At 48.9% G+C, this 16,980-nt stretch overlaps 1 protein-coding gene across 1 annotated transcript in view; it reads right to left on the bottom strand.

Moving 5' to 3' along the window:
* Positions 1-8,279, bottom strand: part of LOC137340373 (solute carrier family 2, facilitated glucose transporter member 5-like) — a gene marked incomplete at its 5' end in the record, with an annotated part of 29,290 nt that extends 21,011 nt beyond the window's left edge. The window contains 5 exons of the mRNA XM_068002792.1: positions 1,082-1,227; positions 2,862-2,986; positions 3,871-4,031; positions 7,497-7,603; positions 8,240-8,279. Coding sequence (XP_067858893.1) covers positions 1,082-1,227; positions 2,862-2,986; positions 3,871-4,031; positions 7,497-7,603; positions 8,240-8,279 — 579 coding nt within the window. The remainder of the gene's footprint in view (positions 1-1,081; positions 1,228-2,861; positions 2,987-3,870; positions 4,032-7,496; positions 7,604-8,239) is intronic.
* Between the last annotated feature and the right edge of the window lie 8,701 nt (positions 8,280-16,980).

The raw sequence follows: 16,980 nt of genomic DNA, 5'->3' as shown, positions 1-16,980 counted from the left end.
GAGAGAAGAAAATAATCGAATTAAAAGAACGAGCTGTTGTGTTGAATATTTGTCGCTGAATCCTGTGTGGATTTACAAACGGCGCTGGATACACAACTCCCAGACTTTCTGATCACGTTCCCAGATTATGGGCAGCCAACAGCTCATCTGTTCAACAACCATCGACCTGTTATATCCCAGCGCAAACAATCAGACACACACCAGGTGCTGGTGCTTGGACCCTGGACAATAGGCCCTGTGCACCAACTGCCTGCGCTAACATTGCGAGAACTCCCTCTTGTAGTGTGTCAGCTGTGACTCGATGGTAGCACTCCAGTCCTCCGAGTCAGTAAGGCTGTGGGTTCGAGTCCCATTCCAGGGACTTGAACACAAAATCCAGGCCGACGCTCCCAGTACAGTGCTGAGGGAGCGCTGCACTGTCGCAGGTGCCGTCTTTCAGATGAGATGTTAAACTGAGGCCTTGCCTGCCCTCTCAGGTGGATGTAAAAGATCCCACGGCCATTATTTTGAAGAACAGCAGGGGAGTTCTCCCCAGTGTCCTGGCCAATGTTTATCCCTTAAACCAACGTCAATAAAAACAGATGATCTGGTCATTATCACATTGCTGTTTGTGGGATCTTGCTGTCCGCAAATTGGCTGCCTCGTTTCCTACATTACAACAGTGACTACACTTCAAAAAAAGCACTTCATTGGCTGTGAAGCATTTTGGGACATCCTGAGGTTGTGACAGGCGCTATATAAATGCAAGTCTTTCTTTTTCTTTTTGAAGGCAGATTTGTGGGCCCAGAATCTCAGGCCTATGTTCCCCTGTACATGCAGGGAGCTGGCTCTACACGTTTACTCTCTGTGGGGCTCTGTGTAAAAGTGAAGCTCAGTTTGCTAACGGGGACCAGCTCCCCAGTCTGAGTGGCACTGAGTGGGAGGTGCAGTGCCCAATGAAATGGTCAAACCGGTTTAAAGGGATCTCCCGAGCTCCGGACTGGCTGCAGCATGGTCTTTATTATCTGGTTCTTGGTACCAAGATGTTGCATAGACCCTAGGGAGAAACACAGAAGTTCACCTCAGAGTCAGGCCTGCTTACCTTCCCCATCAGCTCACGGAGACCCAGCACCTGGGCTGCAAACACTCCCAGACAGATGAAGATACTGGGGATTAGGCTGAGGAAGCCTCGCAGATTCTTCGGGGCAATTTCCCCCAAGTACATTGGGACGACACTGAGTGAAATACCTAGAGGTCGAGACAGTGGGTTAAAGTACTGACAGGAGCTGCGTCCAGAGGTGAAGTCAGAATCTTTCTGGTACTGCCTCCCTCCTCCCTCTCTGAAAACGTGTCTGTTGGCTTGTTTGCATTCTCTCTTTCTCTCTCTCTCCATCTCTGTCCTTCTCCCTCTCTATCTCTCTCTCCATCTCTGTCCTTCTCCCTCTCTATCTCTCTCTCCATGTGTGCCCCTCTCTGTCTATGTCTCTCTCTCTATCTTTCTGTGCCCCTCCCTGTCTGTCCTTCTCTCTCTCTCTCTCTATTCCTCTATGTCTCTCTCTCTCTCTCACTGTGTCCTCCTATGTCTCTGTCTGTCTGTCTCTCTATCACTTTGTGCCCCTCCCTGTCTTTTTCTCTCTCTCTTTCTCTCTGTATTTGTCCCTGTCTGTGTACTTCTCTCTCTGTGCCCCCTCTGTTTCTCTCTCTATCACTCTCTCTGTGCCCCTGTGTGTGTGTGTGTCTCTCTCTCTCTCTCTCTGTGCCCCCTCTCTATCACTCTCTCTATCACTCTCTCTATCACTCTCTCTATCACTCTCTCTGTGCCCGTGTGTGTGTGTCTCTCTCTCCCTCTCTATCACTCTCTCTCTCTGTGCCCGTGTGTGTGTCTCTCTCTATCACTCTCTCTATGCCCGTGTGTGTGTGTGTCTCTCTCTGTGCCCCCTCTGTCTTCCTCTCTATCACTCTCTCTCTCTATCGCTCTCTCTGTGCCCGTGTGTGTGTCTCTCTCTCTATCACTCTCTCTATGCCCCTGTGTGTGTGTATGTCTCTCTCTCTCTGTGCCTCCTCTGTCTCCCTCTCTATCACTCTCTCTCTCTATCACTCTCTCTGTGCCCCTGTGTGTGTGTCTCTCTCTCTCTCTCTCTCTCCCTCTCCCTCTCTATCACTCTCTCTGTGCCCCTGTGTGTGTGTCTCTCTCTCTCTCTCTCTGTGCCTGTGTGTGTCTCACTCTCTCTGTGCCCCTGTGTGTGTGTCTCTCTCTCTCTCTCTCTCTGTGCCCCCTCTGTCTCCCTCTCTATCACTCTCTCTGTGCCTGTGTGTGTCCCTCTCTCTCTCTATCACTCTCTCTGTGCCCCTGTGTGTGTGTGTGTCTCTCTCTCTCTCTCCCTCTCCCTCTCTCTCTCTCTCTCTGTGCCTGTGTGTGTGTGTGTCTCTCTCTCTCTCTCCCTCTCCCTCTCTCTCTCTCTCTCTGCCCCTGTGTGTGTGTCTCTCTCTCTGTGCCTGTGTGTGTGTGTGTGTCTCTCTCTCTCTCTGTGCCTGTGTGTGTGTGTGTGTCTCTCTCTCTCTATCACTCTCTCTGTGCCCCTGTGTGTGTGTGTGTCTCTCTCTCTCTCTCTGTGCCTGTGTGTGTCTCTCTCTCTCTCTGTGCCCCCTCTGTCTCCCTCTCTATCACTCTCTCTGTGCCTGTGTGTGTGTCCCTCTCTCTATCACTCTCTCTGTGCCCCTGTGTGTGTCTCACTCTCTCTGTGCCCCTGTGTGTGTCTCTCTCTCTCTCTCTCTCTGTGCCCCCTCTGTCTTCCTCTCTATCACTCTCTCCTCTCACGAACGGCTATCCCGGGAGAGGTCAGTGATGACAGACAGTGAGCTGCTGTTGCCCCCCCGTGTACCTGAGTGAATCCCAGTCAGGAAGCGTCCGGAGATCACCATTTCAGGGGAGTGCAGCACTTTGCTGAATCCCATCAGGAGCCCAGCAATGAACATCAGGAGTGTGCTGTACACCAGGGTCCCCTTCCTGTCGATCGGTAAGAGAGACGGTCAGTGAGATACAGGGCCATCGACAGCGTAAAACTCTCCGACTTCAAGATACACCCCTCGGGCGATGCGCAGGAGGGCGTGTGTCCTCCCTGCTCTTTTAGTAAATACTCCACATTTTTATTTAATTTTACCCCTTTTTTGTGATGAGGCTGATGATTTATACAGAGAAATGACTCCAGGAGTCTGGGAGTCCCTCTCCCCAAATACCTCACACAGGGGGCCGTTATAACCGAGCAACATAGGAACAGAAGGAGGCCATTCAGCCCCTTGAGCTTATTCCACCATTCAATTAGTACCTTAACTCCATTTACCCGCCTTGGTTCCATTTCCCTTAATCCCCTCACCCAACAAAAATCTACCAATCTCAGTTTTGAAATTTTCAATTGACCCCCGGCCTCAACAGCTTTTTGGGGGAGAGAGTTCCAGATTCCCACTCCCCTTTGTGTGAAGAAGTGCTTCCCGACATCACCCCTGAACGGCCTGGCTCTAATTTTAAGGTTCTGCCCCCTTGTTCTGGACTCCCCCCACCAGAGGAAATAGTTTCTCTCTATCGACCCTATCAAATCCTTTAATCATCTTAAACACCTCGATTAGATCACCTTAAACTCCTAAAGTCTAACTGTCACTGCAAAGTCACTCTTAGGGAGGACTGGGAGATGTGGAAAGGTGCTGAATAAATCTCCCCCCCGAGACAGTGGCCAGTTTCTAGGTTGTTTGTGGGGGTGGGCAGGGGGGTGGGGGAGGGAGGGGGGGGAGGGGGGAGGGAGGGGGAGGAGGGCCATTCTCGAGTGGGGAAACTCACCCCTCTAATGTGAGGGTCTCCGTTCACAATCCCAGCCTGTCACAACCGTCGCCACTTACCGACCGAACTGTGCCACAAGCAGCCCGACAAGCAACGAGCCAAACATCCCGCCCACGGCAAACACCGAGACTGTGGTGGAATAGAGCAGCACCAAGTGATGGGCCGACACCGACCGGTTGTATCGTTCCAGCATGGTGACGTTGTAGAAATCTTTAATATACTGGGGATAAACAAGCAAACGGTCTCAGGCATCGGGAGATTCTCAAGGTGATGGACAAAAGCTCACTGCTTCTTTTATCTGCCCGTTCTGAGCCTTGTTGCCCCTCCCCCCTGCCCCTCGCCCCCCCCCCCCCCGCCCCTCGTCCCTCGTCCCCCTGAACCCGTACCCTATCACCCCTGCCCCTCACCCCCTCCCCTGCCCCTTGCCCCACTCCCCCTGGTACCCTATCGCCCCTGCCCCTCGTCCATGCTGCTCCCCCGCCCCTCGTCCATACCCCTCACTCCCCCTCCCCCTGTTGTGTCTCTCTCCCCCCAATCCTGCAGCCTTAGAAACATGGGAACAAGAAGGAAGCCATTCAGCCCCTCAAGCCTGTTCCACCATTCAATGGATGATCTGTATTTTAGCTCCACCTACCCACCTTGGTTCCTTATCCCTGATACCCTTACCCAACAAAAATGCGACCTTCCCGCTAGCGTTCAGCCGTTTCTCGAGCAGGCCAGTGTGCTGATATCACCCACTCTTTCCAGGAACACTGCGTACAGTTCCTTGGTGCCACCTGCCTTCCTATCTCATCCCCAACAGGCCATTCCTCACGTGAGCCTCCACAATGAGTATTTGCCAGCTACTCGACTCTGGAGGGCATCACAGGCCAATCTTACCCTTTCCAGGGGTCACTGGTTGGCAATCAGCAGGAGGAGGAAGTAGGAAAAGGAAGATAATGAAGGTGAGCGTAGAGAACACTTAACGGATAAATTCACTGAGCCCATGGTCCCAGTGGGAGCTGCACCAACAGGTAATATATTGTAGCCCTGTGGCTCAGTGGGTATCACTCTTGTCTCTGAGACAGAAGGCTGTGTTTTCAAGCCCCACTCCAGCGACTTCAACACAAAATCCAGGCTGACGCTCCCCAGTGCGGTACTGAGGGAGTGCTGCACTGTCAGAGGTGCCGCCTTTCAGGTGAGGATGTTAAACTGAGGCCCTCTCTGCCCTCTCAGGTGGATGTAAAAGATCCCACGGCCACTATTTCAAAGAAGAGCAGGGGGGAGTTCTCCCTGGTGTCCTGGTCAATATTTATCCCTCAACCAACATCATTAAAATAAAAACAGATGAGCTGGTCATTATCACCTTGCTGTTAGTGGGATCTTGCTGTGCACAAATTGGCCACGTTTTGCACAATGTAACAGTGACTACACTTCTACATCATTGGCTGTAAAGCACTTTGGGGCGTTGTGAGAGGTGCTATATAAATGCAAGTCTTTCTTTCTTTGACCTGCGCCCCCTTTGACTGTGACTTCCTGTTGAGACAATTGAGTCTCATGTTTGCAACAGGGAAGCAGCAGGGACCCTGATTGGCTTGTCCCTTCGCTATCCTGGGACACCTGGGTGACACCGGCTAACTCAGTACAAGGTGTGCTGCAGGTACACGATGTGCTGGTGGACCTCAGGGATGAAGCCTCTGGGCCTTCTTGGCTTTGACGGAAGATTCTGCAAAGTTTCTCAGTGCCCCAAATCAGGCAAAACTCCAGAATCTATTGTTCCTTCATCGTCGCTGGGTCAAAATCCTGGAACTCCCTCCCTGACAGCACTGTGGGAGAACCTTCACCACACGGACTGCAGCGGTTCAAGAAGGCGGCTCATCACCACCTTCTCAAGGGGCAGCTAGCGACGGGCAATAAATGCCGGCCTCGCCAACGATGCCCAGATCCCCAGAATTAATTTTTAAAAACCACCTCTATTACACACCTTTGACCAGCTGCCTTCATTGGCCTGACAGTCGCAAGATTTCAGTGAGTCAGGAACCCACATTCCCCACGCACCATCTGCCCTCTGCCATTTACGGGCACCCACCCAACCCTCAGTCCGGCCCCTAACCAGAAACTCACCCAGCACACCGTGTACTTATACCTACAGCACACACCTTATACCTAGAGAGAGGAAACAGGGAACTACAGGCCAGTTAGCCTGACGTCAGTTATCGGGAAAATGCTGGAATCCATTATTAAGGAAGTGGTAACAGGGCACTTAGAAAATCATAATATGATTAGGCAGAGTCAACATGGTTTTATGAAAGGGAAATCATGTTTGACAAATCTATTAGAGATTTTTGAGGATGTAACTAGCAGGGTGGATGAAGGGGAACCAGTGGATGTCGTATATTTGGATTTTCAAAAGGCATTCGATAAGGTGCCTCACATAAGGTTGTTACACAAGATAAGGGCTCATGGGATTGGGGGTAATATATTAGCATGGATAGAGGATTGGTTAATGGACAGAAAACAGAGAGTAAGGATAAACGGGTCATTCTCAGGTTGTCAGGCTGTAACTAGTGGGGTGCCGCAAGGATCAGTGCTTGGGCCTCAGCTATTTACAATCTATATTAATGACTTAGATGAAGGGACCGAGTGTAATTATCCAAGTTTGCTGATGATACAAAGCTAGGTGGGAAAGTAAGCTGTGAGGAGGACACAGAGTCTGCAAAGGGATATAGACAGGATAAGCGAGTGGGCAAGAAGGTGGCAGATGGAGTGTAATGTGGGGAAATGTGAGGTTATTCACTTTAGTAAGAAGAACAGAAAAAAAGAATATTTTTTAAATGGTGAGAAACTATTAAATATTGGTGTTCAGAGAGACTTGGATGTCCTGGTATAAGAAACACAGAAAGTTAGCATGCAGGTACAGCAGGCAATTAGGAAAGCAAATGGCATGTTGGCCTTTATTGCAAGGGGGTTGGAGTACAAGAGTAAGGAAGTCTTACTACAATTGTACAGGGCTTTGGTGAGACCTCACCTGGAGTACTGTGTACAGTTTTGGTCTCCTTATCTAAGGAAGGATATACTTGCCTTTGAGGCGGTGCAACAAAGATTCACTAGATTAATTCCTGGGATGAGAGGGTTGTCCTATGGGGAGAGATTGAGTAGAATGGGCCTATACTCTCTGGAGTTTGGAAGAATGAGAGGTGATCTCATTGAAACATATAAGATTCTGAGGGGGCTTGACAGGGTAGATGCTGAGAGGTTGTTTCCCCCGGCTGGAGAGTGTAGAACTAGGGGGCATAGTCTCAGGATAAGGGGTCGACCATTTAAGACTGAGATGAGGAGGAATTTCTTCACTCAGAGGGTTGTGAATCTTTGGAATTCTCTACCCCAGAGGGCTGTGGATGCTCAGTCGTTGAGCATATTCAAGGCCGAGATGGATAGATTTTTGGACTGTAGGGGAATCAAGGGATCTGGGGATCGGGCGGGAAAGTGGAGCTGAGGTCAAAGATCAGCCATGATCTGATTGAATGGGGAGCAGGCTCGAGGGGCAGGATGGCCTACTCCTGCTCCTATTTCTTATGTTCTTATAGTCTCTGAAAACATTAACCAGTTTACCACTTGTACCCTCCAGCCCACCTTGTACCCTCCAGCCCACCTTGTACCTGGTCTGGGACAGGACACTGTGATCAGGCCTACGATGTTATCTTACCTCTGCCGGTGAGTTCACCACAGCCAGATTGTAACCGTAAGGCATGGAGGAGCCGAAGGAGGTGAGGGCAGCAACTGCTAGAAGGGGCCATGTCAGGTGCTGCGCGAGAAGGGAGAAAACATGGGAACAAGGTTAACACAAAACACTGCCAAATGCTGAAAATCTGACATTAATACAGAAAGTCCTGGAAACACCACAGCAGGCCGGCCAGCGTCTGAGAAAAGAAAAGGGAGGTTTAAGTTTCGAGAGCAGACCCTTCAATCCAGACAGTCCCTGTCTACGGTTCCGAGGAACAGCAGTGAAACATTAACCCGTCTTTTCTCTTTTCAGTTCCTGTCAGACTCACTGTGTATTTCCAGAATTTTCTGGAAAATCTGAAATATAGGCGTTAAGCCGAGGAGGATGTAAAAGATCCCACGGCCACTATTTCGAAGAAGAGCAGGGGGAGTTCTCCCCGGTGTCCTGGGCCAATATTTATCCCTCAATCAACATCGCTAAAAAAAAACCCAGATTATCTGGTCATTTATCTCACTGCTGCTTGTGGGATCTTGCTGTGCACAAACTGCCTTCCGCGTTTCCCTACATTACAATGGTGACTACACTTCAAAAAGTAGATCATTGGCTGTAAAGTGCTTTGGGACGTCCTGAGGTCACGATGTCCCGTAAGGTCGAATAACCCGCCAATACCAGGAGAATGGGCAGTGGGGCAAGATGCTGGATGGCAGCCCATTGCCCATGGAGCCTGCGCCCTGGCAGAGGAGTCAGCACTTTCAGGATCAGGGGGTGGGGGGTGGTGGGAGGGAAGAGAAAACGGACAGCAGTTCACTGATGTAAAACCAACACTCTGTGAGATTGCAGGTTAGAGCCCAGAGGGGTCTGCACAAGAGATGGGGGAAGAGCTCATGGTAGCTGGAAGCCTTTGTACAGAGAAGGCAGCCTTCCCTGACACTCAGCGGGCCCGTACACTCTCAGCACAGAACTAAAGTACAACGTATTCACCCTGTATTGTGTAGTTTATGATACTGTCCCAACCCCTGGACCGTGCAACAGCAAAGTCCGTAACTCCCTTTTACTTATCCATTATTCTATACTGAATGTATCCCTCAACAGCTATTACCAAACACACACAGGCTACATCATTTTTACTGCCCCCATACCATGTGGTTTGGGTGAAGTAAATTTCCAAGCAGGAGGAAGGGGGAGATAGAGTGGAGAGGAAAAATAAACAGTGGAGGAGGAGAGGGAGGGAGAGAGAAATAAACATAGGCAGTGAGAGAGGGGGAGAGAGAAAAGCACACAGAGGGAGAGAAATAGGGAGGGAGACAGAGAGAGACACACACACAGACAGACAGACAGACAGACAGAAAGAGAGAACTGGAGAGGGAGACAGAGAGACAGAGAGAGAAATAGGGAGTGAAACAGAGAGCGAGAGACAGAAAGAGAGAGAGAGAGAAAGAGAGAAAGAGAGAGAAAGAGGGAGTGAGACACTGGGAGAAGGCGAGACACACATTGAGAGAGAGAAATAGGGAGGCAGCTAGTGACAGAAGGAGAGAGAGAGACACAGAAAGAGAGAAATAGGGAGTGAGAGAGAGAGAGAGAGAAATAGGGAGTGAGAGAGAGAGAGAGAGAGAGAGAGAAATAGGGAGTGAGACAGAGAGAGAGAGAGAAATAGGGAGTGAGACAGAGAGAGAGAGAGAGAGAGAGAGAGAGAAATAGGGAGTGAGACAGGGAGAGAGAGAGAGAGAGAGAAATAGGGAGTGAGACAGGGAGGGAGAGAGAGAGAGAAATAGGGACAGAAAGAGAGAAATAAGGAGTGAAACAGGGAGAGAGAAATAGGGAGTGAGACAGAGAGAGAGAGAGAGAGTGAGACAGAGAGAGAGAGAGAAATAGGGAGTGAGACAGGGAGAGAGAGAGAGAGACAGACAGAACGAGAGAGAAAAAGGGAGTGAAACAGTGAGAGAAAGAGAGAGAGAGACAGAAAGAGAGAACTAGGGAGGGAGACAGAGAAAGAGGGACACACATACAGAAAGAGAGAGAAATAGGGAGTGAGAGAGAGAGAGGAAGAGAGTGAGAGAAAGAGTAACACACAGAAAAATGGAGGGGGGGAAGAGAGAGAGAGAGAGAGAGAGAGAGAAATAAAGAGACAGAGTGAGAGACAGACGCAGTAAGAGTGAGAAATGGGGAGAGACCGTGAGTGATGGAGAAAACGAAAGAAAAAAAGACACAAGTGAAAAAGAGAAAGAATGAAGGTGTAAAAAAGAGAGACAGATTGACAAAGAACAACAAGAAGAAACAAACAGGGGCAGAAAGAGAAAGAGAAAGTTTCAATCTCGAGCTGGAAGGTGATCAATGAGAATACAAAGTCTGTCTAGTTTTAGAGTCCTGGTGTTAGTGACACATCCACTCATTCACAAAACTCATTCCCAATCCGTACAAGACATTGAAAATCCGCCCTCCCCCCCAGCCAATCAGGAGAGCTCAAAACACTGGGGGTGAAAGGGGTAAAAACCGGACTGTACAAGGGGGCAGGGGGGGGAGTGAGGGCTGGAATTTAAATCGGGCAGAGTGTGTGCGTGTGTGTGTTTATATAAGAGCAGACCCGGCTTACGATCGTATAAGCGGACTCTCCCCATGTCCCAGAGGATGCATAGAATCATAGAATCATACAGCACAGAAGGAGGCCATTCGGCCCATCATGCCTGAGCCAGCTCTCTGAAAGAATTGGTTTTGTGACTGTGTTCAGCTTTTTGTAAATGTCCCTGTGTATTTCTGCACTGGGACAACTCCAGAAATGACCAACAGATGTGGAATCACAAGTCCTGGCACTCCTGAACACAGGACATTAAAGGACACCTTCCCAGCATGTGCAGTCTCTGAAAGCTAGTGGGCGGGTACAAAAAATAATTTAAACGGCTAATGGAACGTTGGCCTTTATCTCGAGAGAGCTGGAATACAAAGGGGAGGAAGTAATGTTACAGTTTATATAAAGTTAGACCCCATCTGAATACTACGTTCAGTTCTGGGCCCCGCCCCTCAGGAAGGATATATTGGCCTTGGAGGGGGCGCAGCGCAGATTCACCCGAATGATACCGGGGCTAAAAGGGTTAAATTATGAGGCCAGGTCGCAGAGACTGGGCTTGTATTCCCTCGAGTATCGAAGATTAAGGGGTGATCTAATTGAGATGTTTAAGATGATTAAAGGATTTGGTAGGGTAGATGGAGAGAAACTATTTCCTCTGGTTTGGGCGGAGTCCAGAACAAGGGGGCAGAACCTTAAAAAACCTTAAAAAAGGCCGTTCAAGGGTGATAACAGAAGGTATTCAGTGGCCAATACTGCCCCTTTGTGCCAGTTGCCATTAATGGTCATTTTGTTGCCCACTCCCCCCCCCCCCCCCCAAGATCCCATTTACTGGCGCCAATGGGTATCCCAATGGGAAGCCTCTGGCCGGTTGCGTACAGAAGGTTTGGATCTGCGGAGGGAAGCCATGCGCGTCAGGACCACGCGAGAGATGGTCCTTCACCATCCACTCCCACCTGCATCTGGGAGAGGTGAAATGTCCTCACTTCAACCACCCCGCAGGCTCCTCTTCTCAACGGGAGCTGTGACAACAGACAACAGACCCCTGGTGGCCTCACTCCAATACATGCAATCCGGACTCACCGTGATGGTGGGTGGGTCCTTTGAAAGCACCTCCAATCTCAACACGCTTCATCTGGTCAACAACTTGCATTTATATCGCGCCTTTAACGTCGTAAAAAGTCCCAAGGCGCCTCACTGGAGCGTAAATCACATGACACCGAGCCACATAAGGAGACATTAGGACAGGTGATCAAAAGCTTGGTCAAAGAGGTAGGTTTTAAGGAGCGTCTTAAAGGAGGAGAGAGAGGTGGAGAGGTTTAGGGAGGGAACTCTAGAGCTTAGCGCATGAAAGAATTTATTTTTAGGAGACCAGAGTAGAACAATTACATAGAATTTACAGCATAGAAACAGTCCCAACTGGTCTATCCTGGTGTTTATGTTCCACACGAGCCTCCTCCCTCCCTACTTCATCTCACCCTATCAGGACATCCTTCTATTCCTTTCTCTCTCATCCACAGGTTCAACATGTTGTTTAAAGAAGTTGTGCAGCAGGGAATTGTGTACATTTACTTTCTCCAATGAAAGGCTGAAGTTGGTCTCCCACAGCAGGGTGAGAACTACCTGATTACTGCCTGGAATCAGCTTAATTAGAATCGACTGGTGACCTCGGGGAAAAGGGAGAAAAGGAGCCTGAGACAGTGGAAAGCAAAGAGATTTGAGAACCAGAGTCATCTTCATCCACATCAATCCACAGAAATATTGTTAAATTACCCATTATTCATGTTCTCTGTAGTTTATCCGCTCCATCACCAAGAATGCCTAATTCTACCTCCGTAACATCTCCCGTCTCCGCCCCTGCCTCAGTTCATCTGCTGCTGAAATCCTCGTCCATGCCTTTGCTAGCTCCAGACTCAACTATTCCGATGCTCTCCTGACTGGCCTCCCATCTTCCACCCTCCATAAACTTGAGCTCATCCAAAACTCTGTTGCCCGTATCCTAACTCGCACCAAGTCCCGTTCACCCATCACCCCTGTGCTCGCTGACCTACAGTAGCTCCCAGTCTGGGATTGCCTCGAATTTAAAATTCTCATCCTTGTTTTCAATCCCTCCATGGCCTCTCTCCTCCCTATCTCTGTAACCTCCTCCAGCCCTCCAACCCTCCGAGACCTCCACGCTCCTCAAATTCGTCACCATCTTCAGCCAGAAGTGCCGAGTGGATGATCCATCTCGGCCTCCTCCCGATATCCCCACCATCACAGAAGCCAGTCTTCAGCCAATTCGATTCACTCCACATGATATCAAGAAATGGCTGAGTGCACTGGATACAACAAAGGCTATGAGCCCCGACAACATCCTGGCTGTAGTGCTGAAGACTTGTGTTCCAGAACTAGCTGCGCCTCTAGCCAAGCTGTTCCAGTACAACTACAACACTGGCATCTACCCGACAATGTGGAAAATTGCCCAGGTATGTCCTGTCCACAAAAAGCAGGACAAATCCAATCCGGCCAATTGCCGCCCCATCAGTCCACTCTCAATCATCAGCAAAGTGATGGGAGGTGTCGACGACAGTGCTATCAAGCGGCACTTACTCACCAATAACCTGCTCACCGATGCTCAGTTTGGGTTCTGCCAGGACCAATCAGCTCCAGACCTCATTACAGCCTTGGTCCAAACATGGACAAAAGAGCTGAATTCCAGAGGTGAGGTTAGAGTGACTGCCCTTGACATCAAGGCAGCATTTGACCAAGTGTGGCACCAAGGAGCCCTAGTAAAATTGAAGTCAATGGGAATCAGGGGAAAACTTTCCAGTGGCTGGAGTCATACCTCGCACAAAGGAAGATGGTAGTGGTTGTTGGAGGCCAATCATCTCAGCCCCAGGACATTGCTGCAGGAGTTCCTCAGGGCAGTGTCCTAGGCCCAACCATCTTCAGCTGCTTCATCAATGACCTTCCCTCCATCATAAGGTCAGAAATGGGGATGTTCGCTGATGACTGCACAGTGTTCAGTTCCATTCGCAACCCCTCAGATAATGAAGCAGTCCGAGCCCGCATGCAGCAAGACCCGGACAACATCCAGGCTTGGGTTGATAAGTGGCAAGTAACATTTGCGCCAGACAAGTGCCAGGCAATGACCATCTCCAACAAGACAGAGTCTAACCACCTCCCCTTGACATTCAATGGCATTACCATCACCGAATCCCCCACCATCAACATCCTGGGGGTCACCATTGACCAGAAACTCATAAATACTGTGGCTACAAGAGCAGGTCAGAGGCTGGGTATTCTGCGGTGTTTGACTCACCTCCTGACTCCCCAAAGCCTTTCCACCATCTACAAGGCACAAGTCAGGAGTGTGATGGAATACTCTCCACTTGCCTGGATGAGTGCAGTTCCAACAACACTCAAGAAGCTCGACACCATCCAGGACAAAGCAGCCCGCTTGATTGGCACCCCATCCACCACCCTAAACATTCACTCCCTTCACCACCGGTGCACTGTGGCTGCAGTGTGTACCATCCACAGGATGCACTGCAGCAACTCGCCAAGGCTTCTTCGACAGCACCTCCCAAACTCGCGACCTCTACCACCTAGAAGGAAAGAGCAGCAGGCACATGGGAACAACACCACCTGCACGTTCCCCTCCACCCGCCGTTCCTTCATTGTCGCTGGGTTAAAATCCTGGAACACCCTGCCTAACAGCACTGTGGGAGAACCGTCACCACACGGACTGCAGCAGTTCAAGAGAGCGGCTCACCACCACCTTCTCAAGGGCAATTAGGGATGGGCAATAAATGCCGGCCTCGCCAGCGACGCCCACATCCCATGAACGAATATTTAAAAAAATTCTGGCTCATTGCAGCCCAATTTTAATCGCTCCACCATTGGCGGCCGTGCCTTCAGCTGCCTGGGCCTTAAGCTCTGGAATTCCCTCCCTAATATAAAAAGAAAAAGGGTGTCGAAGGCAAACGTAGGTCCTTTCGAGGATGAGACCGGGAAATTAATGGTGGGAAACATGGAGATGGCAAAAATGCTGAACAAATATTTTGTTTCAGTCTTTACGGTAGAGGACACTAAGAATATCCCAACACTGGACAAATAGGGGGCTCTAGGGGGGGGGGAGGAGCTAAATATGATTAAAATCATTAAGGAATTGGTACTCAGTAAATTAATGGGACTCAAGGCGGATAAATCCCCTGGACCTGATGGCTTACATCCTAGGGTCTTGAGGGAAGTGGCAGTAGGGATTGTGGATGCTTTGGTAATAATTTTCCAAAATTCTCTGGACTCGGCAAAGGTCCCGGCAGATTGGAAAACTGCCAATGTAACACCCTTATTTAAAAAGGGTAGTAGGCAGAAGGCTGGAAATTATAGACCAGTTAGCCTAACATCTGTGGTGGGTAAAATTTTGGAGTCTATTATTAAGGAGACAGTAGCGGAAAATTTGGATAAACATAATTTAATAGGACAAAGTCAGCATGGCTTTATGAAGGGGAAGTCATGTCTGACAAATTTGCTTGAGTTCTTTGAGGACATAACGTACAGGGTGGATAAAGGGGAACCAGTGGACGTAGTGTATTTAGACTTCCAGAAGGCATTCGACAAGGTGCCACATAAAAGATTATTGCTCAAGATAAAGAATCACTGGATTGGGGGTAATATTCTGGCACGGGTGGAGGATTGGTTATCTAACAGGAAGCAGAGAGTTGGGATAAATGGTTCATTCTCGGACTGGCAACCAGTAGCCAGTGGTGTTCCGCAGGGGTCAGTGCTGGGTCCCCAACTCTTTACAATCTATATTAACGATTTGGAGGAGGGGACCGGGTGTAACATATCAAAGTTTGCAGATGATACAAAGATGGGAGGGAAAGTAGAGAGTGAGGAGGACATAAAAACCTACAAGGAGATATAGACAGGCTGGGTGAGTGGGCGGAGATTTGGCAGATGCAATACAATATTGGAAAATGTGAGGTTATGCACTTTGGCAGGAAAAATCAGAGAGCAAGTTATTATCTTAATGGCGAGAAACTGGAAAGTACTGCAGTACAAAGGGATCTGGGGGTTCTAGTGCAAGAAAATCAAAAAGTTAGTAGGCAGGTGCAGCAGGTGATCAAGAAGGCCAACGGAATGTTGGCTTTTATTGCTAGGGGGATAGAATATAAAAACAGGGAGGTATTGCTGCAGTTATATAAGGTATTGGTGAGACTGCACCTGGAATACTGCATACAGTTTTGGTCTCCATACTTAAGAAAAGACATACTTGCTCTCGAGGCAGTACAAAGAAGGTTCACTCGGTTAATCCCGGGGATGAGGGGGTGGACATATGAGGAGAGATTGAGTAGATTGGGACTCTACTCATTGGAGTTCAGAAGAATGAGAGGCGATCTTATTGAAACATATAAGATTGTGAAGGGGCTTGATCGGGTGGATGCGGTAAGGATGTTCCCAAGGATGGGTGAAACTAGAACTAGGGGGCATAATCTTAGAATAAGGGGCTGCTCTTTCAAAACTGAGATGAGGAGAAACTTCTTCACTCAGAGGGTAGTAGGTCTGTGGAATTTGCTGCCCCAGGAAGCTGTGGAAGCTACATCATTAAATAAATTTAAAACAGAAATCGACAGTTTCCTAGAAGTAAAGGGAATTAGGGGTTATGGGGAGCAGGCAGGAAATTGGACATGAATTTAGATTTGAGGTTAGGATCAGATCAGCCATGATCTTATTGAATGCCGGAGCAGGCTCGAGGGGCCGATTGGCCTACTCCTGCTCCTGTTTCTTATGTTCTTATGTAAACCTCTCCGCCTCTCTCTCCTCCTTTAAGAAGCTCCTTAAAACCTACCTCTCTGACCAAGCTTTTGATCACCTGTCCTAATATCTCCTTATGTGGCTCGGTGTCAAATTGTGTTTGATAATCGTTCCTGTGAAGCACCTTGGGTCGTTTTACTGCATTAAAGGCGCCGTATAAATGCAAGTCGTTGTCGTTGCTGTTGTTGAGAAATGTAAAAGCTACACGCATATTTCATAATTGAATGGCGGAACAGGCTGGAGGGGCTGAATGGCCTACTCCTGTTCCTATGAACAGTTCAATAGCTGGTTGACATTCACATCTGCAGGCTGAGGTTTGAAGAATGTCCATATGATGAGGTACTACTGGGCAGGAAGGAACTGCAGCCCAGCAGAATTGCCAGTAAAAGAAGGAAGTAGAGACAGAGGAAGGTTGATGCCTCACTCCATCACCCTCCTCACTACAGATGTTTGACTAACTGATCAGTAATCTCCAGATTCATGCCTCACTCCTATTAGTTGCATATTGTGATTACATGAGCCGCTCTCTGGCCCTCAGGTGGTGACGAGGCTCCACGAAATATTAATCAGAGTTTCAGCTATTACCTCCCTCCTTTCCGGGAGGGATTCTAGGGTGTATCCAATCTGGTCCAGCTTCCCTGTAGTCATTTACTGCTTTCACTTTCTCGTGTGACAGATGCTTTATTGACCTACACAGATGTTCTCAGATTCCACAGCCAGCCTGACGGGATGTGATGAATTCACTTAACACATCTGCCATTTCCTGATCCCTCCCATTTATACACAAATTTAATCCTTAGAAAGGACCTATCTAGTCTTTTACAGACTGCAAATAGTGTTCATCACAAAAACTCTATCTCCATTCTGCTTTTTCAACTACTTAAACCTTCAATACGAAAAAGGTAAACCCAGAAACACAAACTGATGGACAGAGAACTCTCGGAGACATGAACTTGGAACCGTTTCAACCCAGTTCAAGGGAGTGCAGGGTCAGAACAGTCATTAACTGGGAGTATTTGATGGGACAGTGTAGAGGGAGCTTTACTTTGTATCTAACCCATGCTGTACCTGCCCTGGGAGTGTTTGATGGGACGGTGTAGAGGG

This window comes from Heptranchias perlo, chromosome 21, assembly GCF_035084215.1.
Source record: "Heptranchias perlo isolate sHepPer1 chromosome 21, sHepPer1.hap1, whole genome shotgun sequence".
In the NCBI taxonomy this organism is placed as follows: domain Eukaryota; kingdom Metazoa; phylum Chordata; class Chondrichthyes; order Hexanchiformes; family Hexanchidae; genus Heptranchias; species Heptranchias perlo.
Note: the sequence above shows the minus strand (reverse complement) of the source record. Positions and strands in the feature narration are given on the sequence as shown.